This window comes from Lagopus leucura, unplaced genomic scaffold (genome assembly GCF_019238085.1).
Source record: "Lagopus leucura isolate 7727_CA_CO unplaced genomic scaffold, USGS_WTPT01 Super-Scaffold_73, whole genome shotgun sequence".
Taxonomy (NCBI): Eukaryota; Metazoa; Chordata; class Aves; order Galliformes; family Phasianidae; genus Lagopus; species Lagopus leucura.
In genome coordinates, this window is record NW_024962252.1 from 25,073,108 (window position 1) to 25,088,302 (window position 15,195).

General features: G+C 35.3%; 1 protein-coding gene across 2 annotated transcripts in view; it reads left to right on the top strand.

Annotated features, from left to right (window-relative positions):
- The window catches only part of TTK (TTK protein kinase), a 32,753-nt gene that overhangs the window by 15,741 nt on the left and 1,817 nt on the right, over positions 1 to 15,195 (top strand). For both annotated transcript variants that reach the window (XM_042895215.1, XM_042895216.1), the window contains 16 exons: positions 657 to 762; positions 851 to 926; positions 1,008 to 1,105; positions 1,838 to 1,937; positions 2,617 to 2,740; positions 5,441 to 5,622; positions 5,737 to 5,873; positions 7,181 to 7,307; positions 8,011 to 8,103; positions 9,188 to 9,345; positions 9,425 to 9,576; positions 11,379 to 11,503; positions 11,679 to 11,762; positions 13,569 to 13,745; positions 14,459 to 14,549; positions 14,821 to 14,918. In XM_042895215.1, the coding sequence (XP_042751149.1) occupies positions 657 to 762; positions 851 to 926; positions 1,008 to 1,105; positions 1,838 to 1,937; positions 2,617 to 2,740; positions 5,441 to 5,622; positions 5,737 to 5,873; positions 7,181 to 7,307; positions 8,011 to 8,103; positions 9,188 to 9,345; positions 9,425 to 9,576; positions 11,379 to 11,503; positions 11,679 to 11,762; positions 13,569 to 13,745; positions 14,459 to 14,549; positions 14,821 to 14,918 (1,928 nt within the window). The remainder of the gene's footprint in view (positions 1 to 656; positions 763 to 850; positions 927 to 1,007; positions 1,106 to 1,837; positions 1,938 to 2,616; positions 2,741 to 5,440; positions 5,623 to 5,736; positions 5,874 to 7,180; positions 7,308 to 8,010; positions 8,104 to 9,187; positions 9,346 to 9,424; positions 9,577 to 11,378; positions 11,504 to 11,678; positions 11,763 to 13,568; positions 13,746 to 14,458; positions 14,550 to 14,820; positions 14,919 to 15,195) is intronic.

The following is a 15,195-nucleotide window of genomic DNA, read 5'->3' on the forward strand; positions in this document are numbered from 1 at the left end:
AGGTAGTAACACTGGGACAAGCTGGATTTTGGTGCTTAGTTTAGGATTTATTGTGGTTATTTAGATGTGGATGTGGAATAAACAGATTCCATATTTGAACATTTCTAAATTTCCAGATGAATCCGTATAGGACAAGCTTCATATTTATTCTTCACATAGTGCTGTTTTGGAGTGAAGGCTTATTTTCAGAGAGGGGATCTGGAAAATGGACTTGCCCTGAAAGCTGCTGTTTCTTCCTCATTCATTGTTATGCTACTTGAACCACTGTTTGGTATTTTCTTTTGAATGTTCTTTTCCTTCTGCACAGTGGTTGAGGATTTTGAGTGAAAAGTTTAAATTGCTTGGATAGTCTTTGAATATGTTGAATCTCCCTTTGTTTTGAAGTAGTTTACAGTTATAGCTTTGCAGAAATCAAGCAGCTAATATATTTTAGCTGTTGCATGTCACTTTGTGCCTGTTCTAGATATCTCTCTCTGGCTGTAAATCTTTTAAAATTGTATAAAATGTGTGCCTAGATTTATTGGAAATAATGATATTATATATTGATATTAGATTACTGCAAATGTATGTATTTCTTTCTAAATCATTACAAATGCTTTTCTTTAGAAATGCTATCTGTTATACTGTCTGAACAATTCTAACTAATTTACCTACAGTATCAAGTATACAAGAGTCTGGACTTCAGAATATAGTTGGCAATCAGAGAAATATAAAAAGGAATGAGTCTACTGAAAATTCTTCTGCTGTTGCTAAACTTCTTGGGTAATGGCTTTATTTCTTATCTCTTAAAATATTTACAAAAGAAAGCTGTATGCTACTGTATTTATTTATTTACTTATTTTACCTTCAGGGAAGAGAAATCACAAGAACTTGATTCTGTGGTTAGTTTCCACAATCCATTAAGGCCACTAAACAGATCTAACCAGGTATATAACATAAGTTGTTTTCTTTCAAAATATTAAAATTTTAATACTTCATGCTTTTGATAACTTGTGATTTACTCTTAGGCCTGCCCTTTTGGGAGGATTCCTGTTAAACTAGTAACTGATTTTGATGATGTGGTGCAGGAGATGGATGTCCCTCTTACAGCTGGTGTTGTGAAAAGGTATAGTTGCTTGATTTTATTGCAATGCAGCAGGCTTCCATTCTCCTTTTCAATGGGCATAGTTTTTCTTACAAGACAGGGGGAATATAAGGTATTAATAATGTTAAAAGTTAAAGATTGACAAATAGTTGTAATTGTGGTAGATATTAAACATCTTCCTAATATAATGCTGAGATTGTTTATATAGCAGCATGTTTCAATTTCTTATTCCAGCAAATCAATAGCCTCAACTGAGGCAGAGACTAAAACAAAAATGATTTCTGTTGAAAATTACTTTGGGATTTGTAATTCTAGTTCCAAAGATTCTTATTTTCCAAAATATTTTTAAAACCTCTTCTAGCCATACTGTTATAATTTTTCATAACAATGGAGACTTACTGATGCATATGTTAGTTCTATTATGAAAGCGACTATGCTTATTTTAATGTAACTGCTCAGCAGCAGAAGGATATACCGACTTAAACACCATGTTGCTGTGTGTGTTCCAGAGCTTGAAATTTACTTTGAAGCCTATTGTTTGCTAGCTGTACTTTATTACTGTTTGCAGTAGAAGACAACCAATGAGTCACTTCATGAGATGATAGTGGCAAGACTTCTGTGTTATTTCTCACTTAGCTGTCGGTAGACCCATTTTCCTATGGTTTTTGAACTTCAAACAACTGTCTTCATCTGTCTCACGAAATACAATTGTTATGTTTGCATGTTATGCAATTAACAGTATTATTTCAATAGGCAAACATCTAGCTCCAAATGTACAGCCTTGATTCCACCTTTTCCACTCTCTGAACCAAAACCGAGTGAGAATGATTCATGTGACCTGGCAGACTCAAAGGTAATATAAATATTTTTCAGAAGGACAGAATGAACCCTAGCTGGATGTCTGATGTTGTTAGAAAAAACAGTAACACTTCAAGTCTGATTAAGTAATACAGTAGGATTTTTCTGTTAAGCAATCAGTTGTGAACAGAAACATTCATTGTACTTTTCAGAACTGAATAGTATTATGTGTAATCAGGTGTTAAGAAAAAGCTCTCTGTAAATCTGATGGGAGAAAGAGCACAGGGTGAGGAAGATTTAAAAATCCATCCTATTATTTATAAATAGGCAATGAGATTGCATCTTGACTACAGGACTCTTTCAGCTGCAGTCAGGGGTTTTATCTTGGGACGCATTCTATTTCCATGATGTTAATTCAGTGAAGTCTGTGAAATGATTTATGGAGCTATAAATCATGGCTTTTGATGGAGTATAATTTTGAGCTGCATCTTGCATTTTTGGCTTGTCCTTCCAGAAAGAAAACATTTAGGTCTTTGTTAAACAAATTGTGTGATGGCAGTTGAGTGTATTTAATGGGTTTAAAAGCAGAATCAGTAATCTTTGTGTATCCTCTACTATTTTCTGAAATTTATTTATTTTATGGTATGCTGGTCATTTTTTATCAGATGGAAATGTCTTTTGGGCTCTATACTTAGGAACCATTTTACTTTTTAACATGCTTTTTGTTTTCTTAGTTGTTACAAGAAAAAAATTCTGTGCAGCTACAGATGTTGGATGAGAACAGCTCAGAAATGGCTACCAATTCAGCTGTCACTCTGAAAAACAAAATAGATACAAGTCTTGTGATGAAAAGAGAAGGTAACTTATTAATGTAATGTTCTAGGATGTTGAAATAGAATAAATATTGAAAAATTGCTGTTCTGTATTTTAAACATGGGCTGCTAAAGAAAACATTCTTCTGTGGAGAAAAGGATCTGCTTGGAGTTTGAGAGCAATTAAAATATGAGTTTTGAGTGGTGCCTGTGGAAGTGCCAAAAAAAACTGCAATGACTGTTCAGAAGTCAAATGTGTCCATCCTGTGTGTGGCTGACTGGGCTTGAGATAAAATGTCCAATAAAATGTGTAGTGCTAACTCTATATACCTAATTTTATTATAAAAATAATGTAAATAGGTATTGAAATAGCATCAATATAGGGTTTCAAGTTAAGACTTGCCAGCCTGAGCATGTAAAAATACTGCCAGCAGAAGTGAAGTTTATACAGAAAAGTGTATGCTGACTGACAGCAATTCCAACTGTGGATTAGAACATTCATGGAGTGTTGTCTTTTTAGGCTTTATTTTGGCACTCAAATTATACTAGTTTGCTTTCCTTGTATATGCTTGTAGTTTGCCATGTGGATGCCATAATTAGTTTCTTGTTTCATAATTAGTTTCTTCAAATTTATTTTAAGATGCTTTGTCTGAAGTAAGCTTTAAAAGATCACTGCAATTCTGTCTTCTGTTTTGGGGGGAAAACAAAGTCCAGAGCTCCCTCAGTTAGCTCCCTCAGTCTATAGCACATCCACATCATCCACTGTATTCAGCATTCCCTTCTTTCTCTCCTCTTTATATGTTAGTATGAGAAAGTAGGTATTTTTTTCTGCTGCTCTTTATGTGTGAGAAATTCCCTATTCAGATTAATTCAGACATGCAAACACTCACTTCTGTTTTGGTCAGGTTTCTCTTGTCTTTGTTCCACCTGTTAAGTTACACTTGTATTCTATTGTATTTGGTCAACTTCAGTGCCTCATGCAAGTCTTAGCAGATTTGACATTTGGAAGTAACTTTGGACATTTCTTATCCTGTAGTAATGTCTTTCTGACCTGAGTTGTATCACAACATATGCATTCATTTTAGTCTTTGGACAAATTATAGAACAGAGAACTTTCTCTGTTGTCCATTGCTGTTTTCTTAAGAGGTTTCTTAAAAGTATGAAAATGGAAGTTTGTCAAATGACGTTTGCACTCTTTTAGGACACTGGAAAAAAAAACAAAAACCAAAACAATCCACTTAATGTCTTTTCTTTCCATGTGCTCATTTACATCAGATTTATGAACTTGTACTGCTGGAATCCTTGGTTCATGTGAATGGCAATTGTACTAAATAAATGACATTGAGATTTAATGAGCCTCCAAAGACTTCACAGACAAATGCACTGTTACATTCCCAATTAACATAAATGTGCTTGCTTTAAGTAATATAATGCTTCTACCTTTCACTGTTGTGTTCCTTGATTATCTGCAGTGGTAGCACAGTTATGCTTTTATTTTTTAAACTCATTTTGAAGAAGAAAACTAAGTTTCATATCATTTGGCTTAGATTCTTATTGAAAACACTTAATACGTTCATTTAGAAAAATTTCTACCTTAAGAACTGAATGTATTTTGAGAGTATTCTAGGAGTAACTTATGTGCTAATGAAATATCTACCTAATGCATGGGGCCTGACCATTCCCTGATTTACGTCACAACATAGAACAAGAAGCGTTAGAAAAAGCCTCTTAAAATGTTTATAACAGTCCAGAAAAAACTCAGACTTGTATCAAGTATTTTAGGACGGTAAAGCTTGGAAGGATGCAAATAATTACTCTGATGAAAGTAAGTGAAAATGTCTAATGTAGTGTAATCCTACAAGGTTGGATTTAGGATTATGCGTGTACATAGCTACTTGTGGTAAGAAAGAGGAAAACTTAATCTGAACAATTTTTCAACTTCAGCCCCTTCCCTCCAACTAACTTAAATAAAAGAACACAGATCAAAACTACCCACACCACCAAACCTTACCCATTAGTTTGCATGTGAACAGTTTGGGTTTCAGGTCATACTTTGCCCGTTTGTGTTTTATTTAAGCTTCCAAAGGAAGTACTGTGGGGTGGTTTTGGTTTTTTTTTTGGTCTTTTAAAAATTGCACCCAACTTCTGTTTAGCATATACTTTCTAGTTACATGAATCTGCACAAGCAGTTGGAGGAACACCCCAGCTATGCTATTTGTAGCCTGCTCTGCTGCAGTTTGTCCTGTTAACTCTGAAAAAGGAACCATCTGACTGAGCAACCTTGTTGCTTTATGCCTTTGGCTTCAGTAATTACACTGGATTATAGATTGCCTGTTGCTACAGGCAACAGACTTCTGATATGAAGTATTGCAGCAAGCTTATCCTAAATGCTATATAAACCCGCTCAGGGTGTCCCTGGGTGTTATGGTGCGACTGGTGAATATGATCTTACAGATATTTTCTTTGCCCATGTGCAGAGCATTTGTGTTACTATTATAGTAATACTCTAAGTTTTTTAGGGAAGTTGCCATGTAACTGCACCAAGCTGAATATTAACACTGAAGATTACACTAATGCCTTGTGAGTAACACTTGCTGTAAAAGATGTCAGAATCCAGTAAATCAATGATTCTCATTTATTCTGATGTAGAAAATGAGGGGGAAAAGTATCTAGAGATTGAGGTAAATTACCAGAAACTGTTTCAAGTACTGAATATTAAGTATTTTTAATTATCTGATTTATTCAGAAAACAAACTCCAGTATCAAGAGCTGAAGATGCCAGAGCCAAGGAGCATGGAAAGTCAACAGCAGCAATCCAGTTCTTCTGAAAGCTATAGAAAGCAATTTGATCACATGAAACTGAACTGGGTTAACTCCAGAAAAAAATGGCCAAGTCAAGAAGTGATGCAGCAAAACTGCTATAGAGAGGTGAAGTAACAGGAATATGTGATGGTTTGCTACTTGAAGCTACTTTCACATATTGTGAAAAATGATTTCTTAATGGTGGCTTCTTGTGTGGAATAATACATTTACTTTCTTTAGGGAAAGCGATCAAGTCTTGAGCAATCTGGTCACCCCATTTCAAGAAGACTATCACCACCAGATGCTGTCTCAAAGAAAAATGAGCTATTGTATGTTTGTGGAACACCAAGCTCTACATGTGCTGATTATATGGAGTGGTAAGCTATGTCATTTAATTGCACAGTCACAGGCAGCACTTGGTCTCTGGAACTACTTCAGTGATTTTTAACAGGGATTTTAATTTTTAAGTTCTTCTGTTCAGATAGCAAAAAAGATTCCTGACTGCTTCTAATGCTTTATGTTGAGTTGGAATGTTTGTAGTGAGTGAAGCATGTCATCTCATGGTGTAGGTTAATTTAAAAAAAAAAAAAAAAAAGTGGTTTGCAAGGAAATTGTGCTTGCTTCTTCTACCTTTTGACATCTTGGAAATTTCTGAAAATCAAATTTGTTTTACAGGGTACATAGTGGAGGTAAGAAGTATATATAGGAAGTATTGTTGAGTAATTATGTGATCAGTGAGAGCTGTGCTTTGAACTATATTGAAGGATTGAAAAATTTGTCACTTTACTCTCAACAGAATGAGCACTAAGTGTATAAAATTGTTTTCCAGTTCTGGTATTTGCAGACTAAACACTCAGATTATTACTAGTGGTGTTTTAGCCCAGGTTAATTAAAAAATGGAATGACTTACGTTTCTGAATCCCTAAATTAATATTGCAAGACCCTGGTTAGAGTTTGAGAAACTAATAGCTTTTCATTCAGTGCAAGGTTCAAGCAGCCTGGTGCCATCTGTGTAATGCTCAAGTTTTTCTTTAAATACTTATTTGTAAGTCATGATTCATCCTGTGCCATTAATGAATGAAACAGGGGAAAATGTGTTTGTTAGTGTTACTAAATATGTGGTAGACATATCAAGGGGACAAATCATAAGATATATAAAGGATTTATTGCAATCTTCAGTTTACTTAAATATGTATGTTCTACTTTCTGCTCACAGGCAGCATAGATGACATTCTCAAGAATTCTCATGTTTATCTTGAAGCTTGGTCTCAATATGTTCACTTTCAGTAAAAAACAAAACAAAACATATTTCATTCCTAAATGTTTTCAACAAAGAATAGTAAGCTTAGGAATTAACTGTAGCTTGCCTTGTCTTATGGGCTGCCCTTCTATTTTTATGGCGCTTTCCCTTTCCAGCTTATGAGTGCCAGCTGGTGCCTGAAGAAGGGAGGTTAGTTTGCTACTGTTTTTAAGAAATATTTTCTGTTATAGTTACTCTGTAGATCTAAGGACTTTTAAGTCTAAGTGGAAGAGATCTTAATGCTAATTGTTGAATGCAGCAGGAATTTGAACGGTTGCTGATGGAGTTTAACTTTCAAGAAGGAATGGAGATTTTGTCTTAGAAAACTTCATTTAAAAAGAAGTCTAACTAAATGTAAATCTTCTTAACAATGATTTCCTTTAGTTTCAGAACACCAATTGTAAGGAACAATTTTTCACCAGGATATCAAATTTCTACTCCCTACAGTCAGCTCCCATATTTTCTACCACATACTCCAGCAGCTACATTTCAAAATCAAATGGGCTTGCAGGTAACAATTTTAAACTGTCTTCTACTGTTTTTAGCATGTTTTCATTAGAGACTTCTTTAGGGGGAATGTGTGTATTACATGTATTTTTAATTTAAAGTTGTTACTCATAATTGTGGAATAAGTAAGGGAAAGCAGGGTCGTTTAGTTATCTACAGAATAAACATTTTATTCTGTATTAGATCTATTCACTAATTTGAATTATGTGAGACTTTAAGGCAGAGGTAAATTGCAGTGGAGAACTGATATTAAATGTATTTTCACTTAGTGTATTTCTGTACACACATAATCCTGGTTAGGTTGAATGATTTGAAATAAAAATGTGAAACAAAATAGAATAATTATACAGATGTGGTGGGCTTAAGTAGTAAATTTTGTTGGAATTACTCAACTGACCATAGGTAACTGCATTTATTTTTAGGAGGACAGGAAGTTTTATGACCTCTATTCTGCAGTTTTGTAAGGCCTTTTCAAGGCCTGTGTTTGATATGTTGATGGACAAGCGTATGAAATTGTGCTGCTTAGTAAACTTGTGATGATCATTATACAAGTTACACTGTGGGGATCTTCTGCTTTTAGTAGACATATTTGAGGTTTCTTTCGTATGCTTTGCCTTGTTTGGGAAGATCAAGACAAATAGAAATAGAGCTCCTCCAAGTTCTGGTGCATATGTACCAATAGTTAATTTATTTTTGTGTGTACACAGGTTTCAGCTTCTATACCTTCAAATGAATGCATTGCTGTTAAAGGAAGAGTTTATACAATATTAAAGCAAATAGGTAGTGGAGGCTCAAGCAAGGTAAGATGCTGTATTAGCTTTTTAGATGTAGTCACTCATTTACATAGTGGTATTTAATACAAATATATATATTGTAGTTATCTAATACTGCTTGAGCTGTGTTTGGCTGACACAAAGAACCTGAAACAAAATTATAGGGCCAAGCTTACACTTTCTCTCATGGGTGCAAGGAAGAATAGCACGCAGATGAGATGTGTTACAGTGTTATTCTTCAGAGTTCTGAGTTTCCTGAATTATATTTTATGGCATTGCTATTTCAGAATGTTAAACAAGTATTGATTTCAGTGGAGAGAGAGAAAGTCAAAACAGTGGAAGAATAAAGCCATGTGTGTTGAAATAAAGAAAACAGTAAACAAGTGTACTGACTGCATTTGCTTAGAAAACAGAAGCTACAGAGATAAGAAAGCAATCACTCAACTATCTTCTCTTAGATTAGTAAATGATGGTGGCAGCCCACTTCCTTGTTTTGCTTTCTACATAGGCCTTAAGTTACTGTTAGACTGTTTTACATTCCTGAAGATCTTCTTTGAGGTGAAGAGTCTTAAAATTCCTGGTATCACAGAATTGTCCAAAATAAGCTGAGATTGCTGGGATCTCTGGATGTCATCTGGTCCAACCCCTACTCGCTCAGAGTGCCCAGGACTGTGTCCAGGTGGCTTTTCAAAATCTCCAAGGAGCAGACTGCACAACCTTCCTGGGCAACCTGTGGCCAGAGCTCTGTCAGTTGTACAGTAAATAAATGCTTCCTGATGTAGAAAGGGAACCTCCTGTGTTCCAGTTTGTGCCTGTTTCCTCTTTTCCTGTACCTGGGTGCCACCGAAAAGAGCCTGATTCCATTCTCAGTATTCTCCTTTCAGGTATTTATAGACACTGAGATTCCCTCTGAGCCTTCTCTTCTCCTACCTGTTTCTGTTGTAACCAATGAATTTTGATAAAACTTTAATTTCAGCAAACAAGATCTTCTGTAAATTTACTGTGCTTCTTCCTTTTTAAAAGGTATGTCTTTCCTTTTAAACTCTGGCTATGGTGAAATGGAGGACCATGAAATAAATTGGACTTAAGATTGAATTAACTGTTTTTTCAGGTGTTTCAAGTACTGAATGAAAAGAAGCAGCTGTATGCAGTCAAGTATGTGAATCTAGAAGAAGCTGATCAGCAGACTGTTGAAAGCTACAAGAATGAAATTGCTCATCTGAGTAAACTACAAGAGCATAGCGATAAGATAATCCGTCTTTATAGCTAGTGAGTAAACTTACTGTTCATATAATGCAGTATTGATTTAATAAAGCTGCCTTGAATTTTAACATTTATTTTGTTTTAGTGAAATTACTGATCAGCATATCTACATGGTAATGGAGTGTGGAAACATTGATCTCAATAGCTGGCTGAAAAAGAAAAAGAATATTGATCCATTGGAACGGAAGAGCTATTGGAAAAATATGTTGGAAGCTGTTCACACAATCCATGAACATGGTACTCTTGAATAATTCTTGGTATTTGTATAGTTTATTAGACAGACATGGTGTTTTGAATTTTGGAGGTGATGCTGCTTTCAGTTTTGGTGTAAGCCTAGTGATCTTTGAAGGTGGTATTTACTGTATTGTGACAATGAAACCAAAGTGAGCATATCTTTATTGAAGTAGACTCTCTTGACTCAAAGGGATCAACAAGTATCCCTATAACGTGGGTAAGGATGTTTGTTTTCTATTTCCTTGCAACAGCTAGAAAATGATTTATGTAATGGACTACAGTGTAGGCTTCTGGAACTACTTGTTCTCCATAAAATTCTCATTAAAACCACTTATCCTCTCCAAAGAAATTTTGATTGCTTCTGCACAGATCTGTTGTCTTTACTTAATTCACCTTTTTCACTCCTTGTATTTCATGTATTGTTCAGCCTGGAGAAGAGGAGGCTCAGGGGAGACCTTATTGCTCTCTATAACTTCCTGAAGGGAGGTTGTAGTGAGCTGGGGGTCGGCCTCTTCTCTCGTGTCATTAGTGATAGGACCAGGGGGAATGGTTTCAAGCTACGGCAGGGGAGATTCAGGCTGGACATGAGGAAGGTATTACTTTTCAGAAAGGGTGGTCAGGCACTGGAATGGACTGCCCAGGGAGGTGGTGGAATCACCGACCCTGGGGGTGTTCAAGGAAAGACTGGATGTTGTGTTGAGGGACATGGTTTAGTAGGAGCTATTGGGAATAGGTGAACGGTTGGACTGGGTGATCTTTTAGGTCTTTTCCAACCTTGGTGATTCTATGATTCTATGAGACTCCCTCTCATCCTTACCCATGTTACTAAAATGCATGTATCTGTGTTCTATTTCTGTGTAATATGGTGAAGATTGAAAAAAATTAGGAATAATTAGTTGATTATATGAAGTAAGAATGACCAAGACTCATAGTTTATAAAGCAAGCAGAGTGCGTTTAAGACACCAATGGAGGTAATCTTCAGTGCATTCACTAGATTCATTCTTTTGCTAGATCAAGGAAGCAGAAAAATATTAAACTAAGCTATTTCTATCTTTCTCTTCCTGGCACTCTTTTTTCCAAGTACCAGATTAGCTAATTAGTTAAAAGTAAACTGAAGTAAGCAAGCAGAACAGCTGATATGATGGCATTCCTGACCAGCAACAGCAAACTAAGAAATATTTTATTAGTCTTTTCCTGTCTTTTTTTTTTTTTTTTTTTTTTTTAGGTCACATAGAGGTTGTAGAACTGATGTGAACTTCTTTTTCTTCCTGGTTTTGGCTCTTAAAATTTCTAGTTTCCCTGCTTTTTAGCCACATCTTGTCTAATTTCCTGATTTTTCTGTTATTACAACTGTACTGTATCTATTAATATTGAAATAGTACTCTGTACTTATTTTACTTCTAATATAAATGAAAGCTACTAAAAATCTACTGCCTATGCCATAGCAAAGGAAAACTTGGGAATCTGAAGCTAAATGTTGACTCTGTTTTAAGTGAACGTGTATGCACCTACAGCATAAGTCTAAATCCCCTTGATGGGCCATCCTTTACTGAGAGAAACTATTCAACTTGAGATTCATGAAGTTATTTCAGGGTTACTGAAGATTTTAGTACTTTGAACTTATTATGCGAGTCTAACTGCCAATTAGGGGGAATGAAAAGAAACACTTTAAATGAAATCTGCAAAGAATAATTTAGTTATCACCAAACAAGTGATCTGTGTGTTCTCTCTGTGCAATGGTCAGGTAACTGAGCAATGAACATACTTCAGTAACAGCTTGGATTGACTTGAAACTGTTTTACAGGCATTGTTCACAGTGATCTTAAACCAGCAAACTTTCTGATAGTTGACGGAATGTTAAAACTGATTGACTTTGGCATTGCAAACCAAATGCAGCCAGATGTGACAAGCATCGTTAAAGATTCACAGGTGACAATTCTGGAAAATTGATGTATAGATTTCTGAAAATGTTGTGGTACTTGTTGATTATGTTAATCTCACAGCTTGAATGAGTACTGTACTGATTTCCTATATGCTTTTCTGTACTTTAAGAGAAAAATCAAACTACTTACTAAGTACGTGCCTCATTAAATATTTTCACTAGGTTGGCACAATGAATTATATGCCACCTGAAGCAATACAAGATATGTCATCTTCCTATGGAGAAAATGGGAAATCGCAATCTAAGGTAACGTGACTTTTTTTCCTCCTGTCCTGCATACTGTGTAGTTCAGGCATATAATTCAAAGTTTAGCTTTTTCAAAATCTTCTGCTGAAATAAAACAGAAATCCACTATGCCAGGGTGGTGGTGGGCAGTTTGAAGGCTAAGTACTCTGTTTTCTGCAGAGAGTGTTTAGAGAAGTGCTGAATTGAATTAAATTGCAAGTAAGACAGGTGCATGGACTTGAGGGAGTTGAAGTAGATGACAGAAGACATTGAGAAGTATTAAATGTAAACCAATAATAAACAACTGTCTCAATCCGCAAGGAATGGTATAAAGCAATCTTGTGCTATCAGTATGAATGATATTCAGTGGTGATAATGTTTATCAGACTTTGTGGAATATGTCACTGTGTGTTCTGAGGTTTGGGTTTCTAAGTTATTGATTGCTTCATATAGTGAATTCTACTGATGGTACTTAAAATGAAAAGGGAGACTTTTTTTTTTTTTTTTTAAATCATCAGTCTAATTTGTTCTAGCAATTCTTCATATTTTTGGCTGTGGATGTTTTGCTCCTTAGACCTTAGTCCTGTGTTCAGTGCTTTTGTTGACTCATTTTTATGATTTCTTTGAAAGAATCCTGGTAGAAGTTTGAGGCTTCTTTCCATTTCCTGCTTTCCAGCCTCAAATTTTCTGACATGGAGAATTGCTTGTCTCTCTCTTTTTGCTGCTGTTTGGGATAAACCACAGGATACTCCATATCCTGTTGTGTCAGAAGTTTAACATGAGCACTGTGTTCCTGAAAGGACATGTGTACCGTAGTTCAAGATTTCAGCATTTCATCTCAATTCTTATGATCAGGATCTTCCATAGACTCAACTGAAGGAATCATTCCCTAGCCATTTTCTTGATTGCCTGTTGTGTTGCTCATAGCCATCTGTTTTGTCTGTTCCAAAAATTGATGGAGCTCTTTACTCTATTGCTAGTATCTTTACAGCTGTATTTTAGTATTCTGTATGAGTAGATCTGGCTTAGAAATCTTCCAATAGAAGTAAGAAAAAATGTATGCTGTAAAACGCTCTTCGTGTTTGCTTAAATGAAAGGTTAGGATAATGTCTGTGTCACTGTCGTATCTTGAATCCTGTGAGATACAGGACAATGCTTTATAAACTGAGGTTTGTAAATGATTCCTCTATTAAAAGATTGTATCTCTTGCCTTTAAAACTTTTTAAATTCTTTAAAACTTGTAAATGAAGTGCAGACTTGTTCTGGCTCTTAGCTCATTTCAGTAAAAATCCAACCATCATACTGCTAAGTCAATGCAATGTCTCTTCCACATCCCTCTACTTCTCCCTACCCTCCAACTTCATCTTTTTTTTTAAAAGCACTTCAGTAAGAGGACTGGAAAGTCCTTTAGGGAGCAGCCCAAATGTGGTGGTTGGAATTTGGATCTTGAATCCTTAAAGCCTAGAAGAACTGGACTGTAGTTTCCCACTTTGGGCACAAGCATACCTATGATGCTTTACTGGCTTCCAAGGTGAATTTAGTATATTTATTTGGATTTATGAATATATCCAAAATCAGAATACTGCTATTCAGCTTAAGGGCTTTTAAGTTATTAAAGTTGACTTTTTCAAACAACTTAAAAAAAAAAAAAAAAAAAGCTTTCTTATTGAAAATTACTGAAAGTCACATTATAGTACAGTATTAATAGGTAACAGTGCACTGTTAATCATGTTATCCAATGTAATAGAGCTAAACTATCAAGTGAACTGTACAGTTACCATTTCCTAAGTGAGAAAACCTCTGTTTTTTTTTTTTTTTACTTGTTAGATAAGTCCAAAAAGTGATGTGTGGTCGTTGGGATGCATTTTATATTGTATGACATATGGAAGGACTCCATTTCAACATATAACAAATACACGTAAAAAACTGTATGCTATTGTTGATCCTCATTATGAAATAGAATTCCCAGATATTGCTGAGAAAGATCTTCAAGATGTGCTAAAGGTAATTTTCCCTGAAGATTATTTTTGATTCAAGCAATGGCAGCTTCTTTATTTAAAGCATATTTTCTTAAATTGAATGAATGAATTGTACTTGAGGAGCTTGTTTAACAAATAATGTTAATTGCTGCTAATAGTAACAGGCCTTTTCCCAAAAAGCTAAAGCTAGCTATTTCATGGTTTGTCATAGAAGTCCATTTTCAGCTCAGTAGCAAGTAAGTAAATGTTTAAAGCAGTCTGGCCTAACTCCTTTGAGCCACCCGAAGTAAATTGAGTAGCTTTTCTACAGCCTTCGCCCCCTTCTCGTATCCTGCATGTTTGCCTGCATTTGAGACTTCACTTATTTGTTTTATGCAAAAGCCCTAATCGTGCTGCTCAGGAGGAAACGAAGTGAAATCCAGAAACGTTTATCCCCAACTTTCAAATTCCAACATCATTTTGAGTTTTTCAAAGTAGAGAGATGTAAACATGAGAGCCAACAGCTTCTTCCAATGTTGTAAATGTATAAAACAGAATATCCAACCTTCTTTAGCAATTATCTTCACAGAGTAATTAGGGTAATTTTTTTGGTGTATTTAGGGTTGTTAGTGACTTGACGGTAAGAAGTTTAGGCATGAATTTGGTAGGTCTTGAAATATCCACAGTTTCAATTATAATTCTTAGGAATTAAGACTGATTCTCTTGATTTTTGAAGCAAAATATTCTTCTTGTTTGCAGCGCTGTTTAGTAAGAAATCCTAAACAAAGAATATCCGTTTCAGAGTTGCTGATACATCCCTATGTTCAAATTCAAACCCAATGTCAAACAGGTATGTCTATTTTTAATATATTTGTTAAATAGCACTTAAAATTATGTTTAAGAAATCAAAAGGCTTTTTTTGTACATAGACATTTGCTGGTATTGCAGTAGGTGGTTTTGTTTGGTACCCACGTATGTTATATGTAAGACTTCACTTAAACTTATGATGTTTAATTTTTAGACCATTACTTTCAAAACTGACCTTTTGTCTGTGTCTTACAGACTTGTTGGTAATTATACACAATTGTATACAGCTCTAATGATTTTAAATTAACTGTTAGGTGTTGCAAATGCAAAAGGAGCAACAGAGGAAGTAAAGCGTATCCTTGGCCAGCTTGTTGGCTTAAATTCTCCCAACTCTATTTCCAGAGCTGCTAGGGTAAGTAAATTGGCTTTCCCTATGTCTGTCTTAGCACTGCATGTTCATGCAGTAATGTAAAATGTCTGGTAATGAAAGATGAAGGGATGCATGTACTGTAGTTTTAACCACTGCTGCAAAATCATAGCATATTGTCATGCTTTTGTTTGTGGGTGGTGTGTGATCTCTACCTACTCCTGAATTGGAAGATTTAAAAGGTGGTTATCTTGGTTTATTCTTGCCCTGTTTCTTTTCATTCAGCTCCCAGTATATCTGTATTGTATGTCTTCATTTCTAA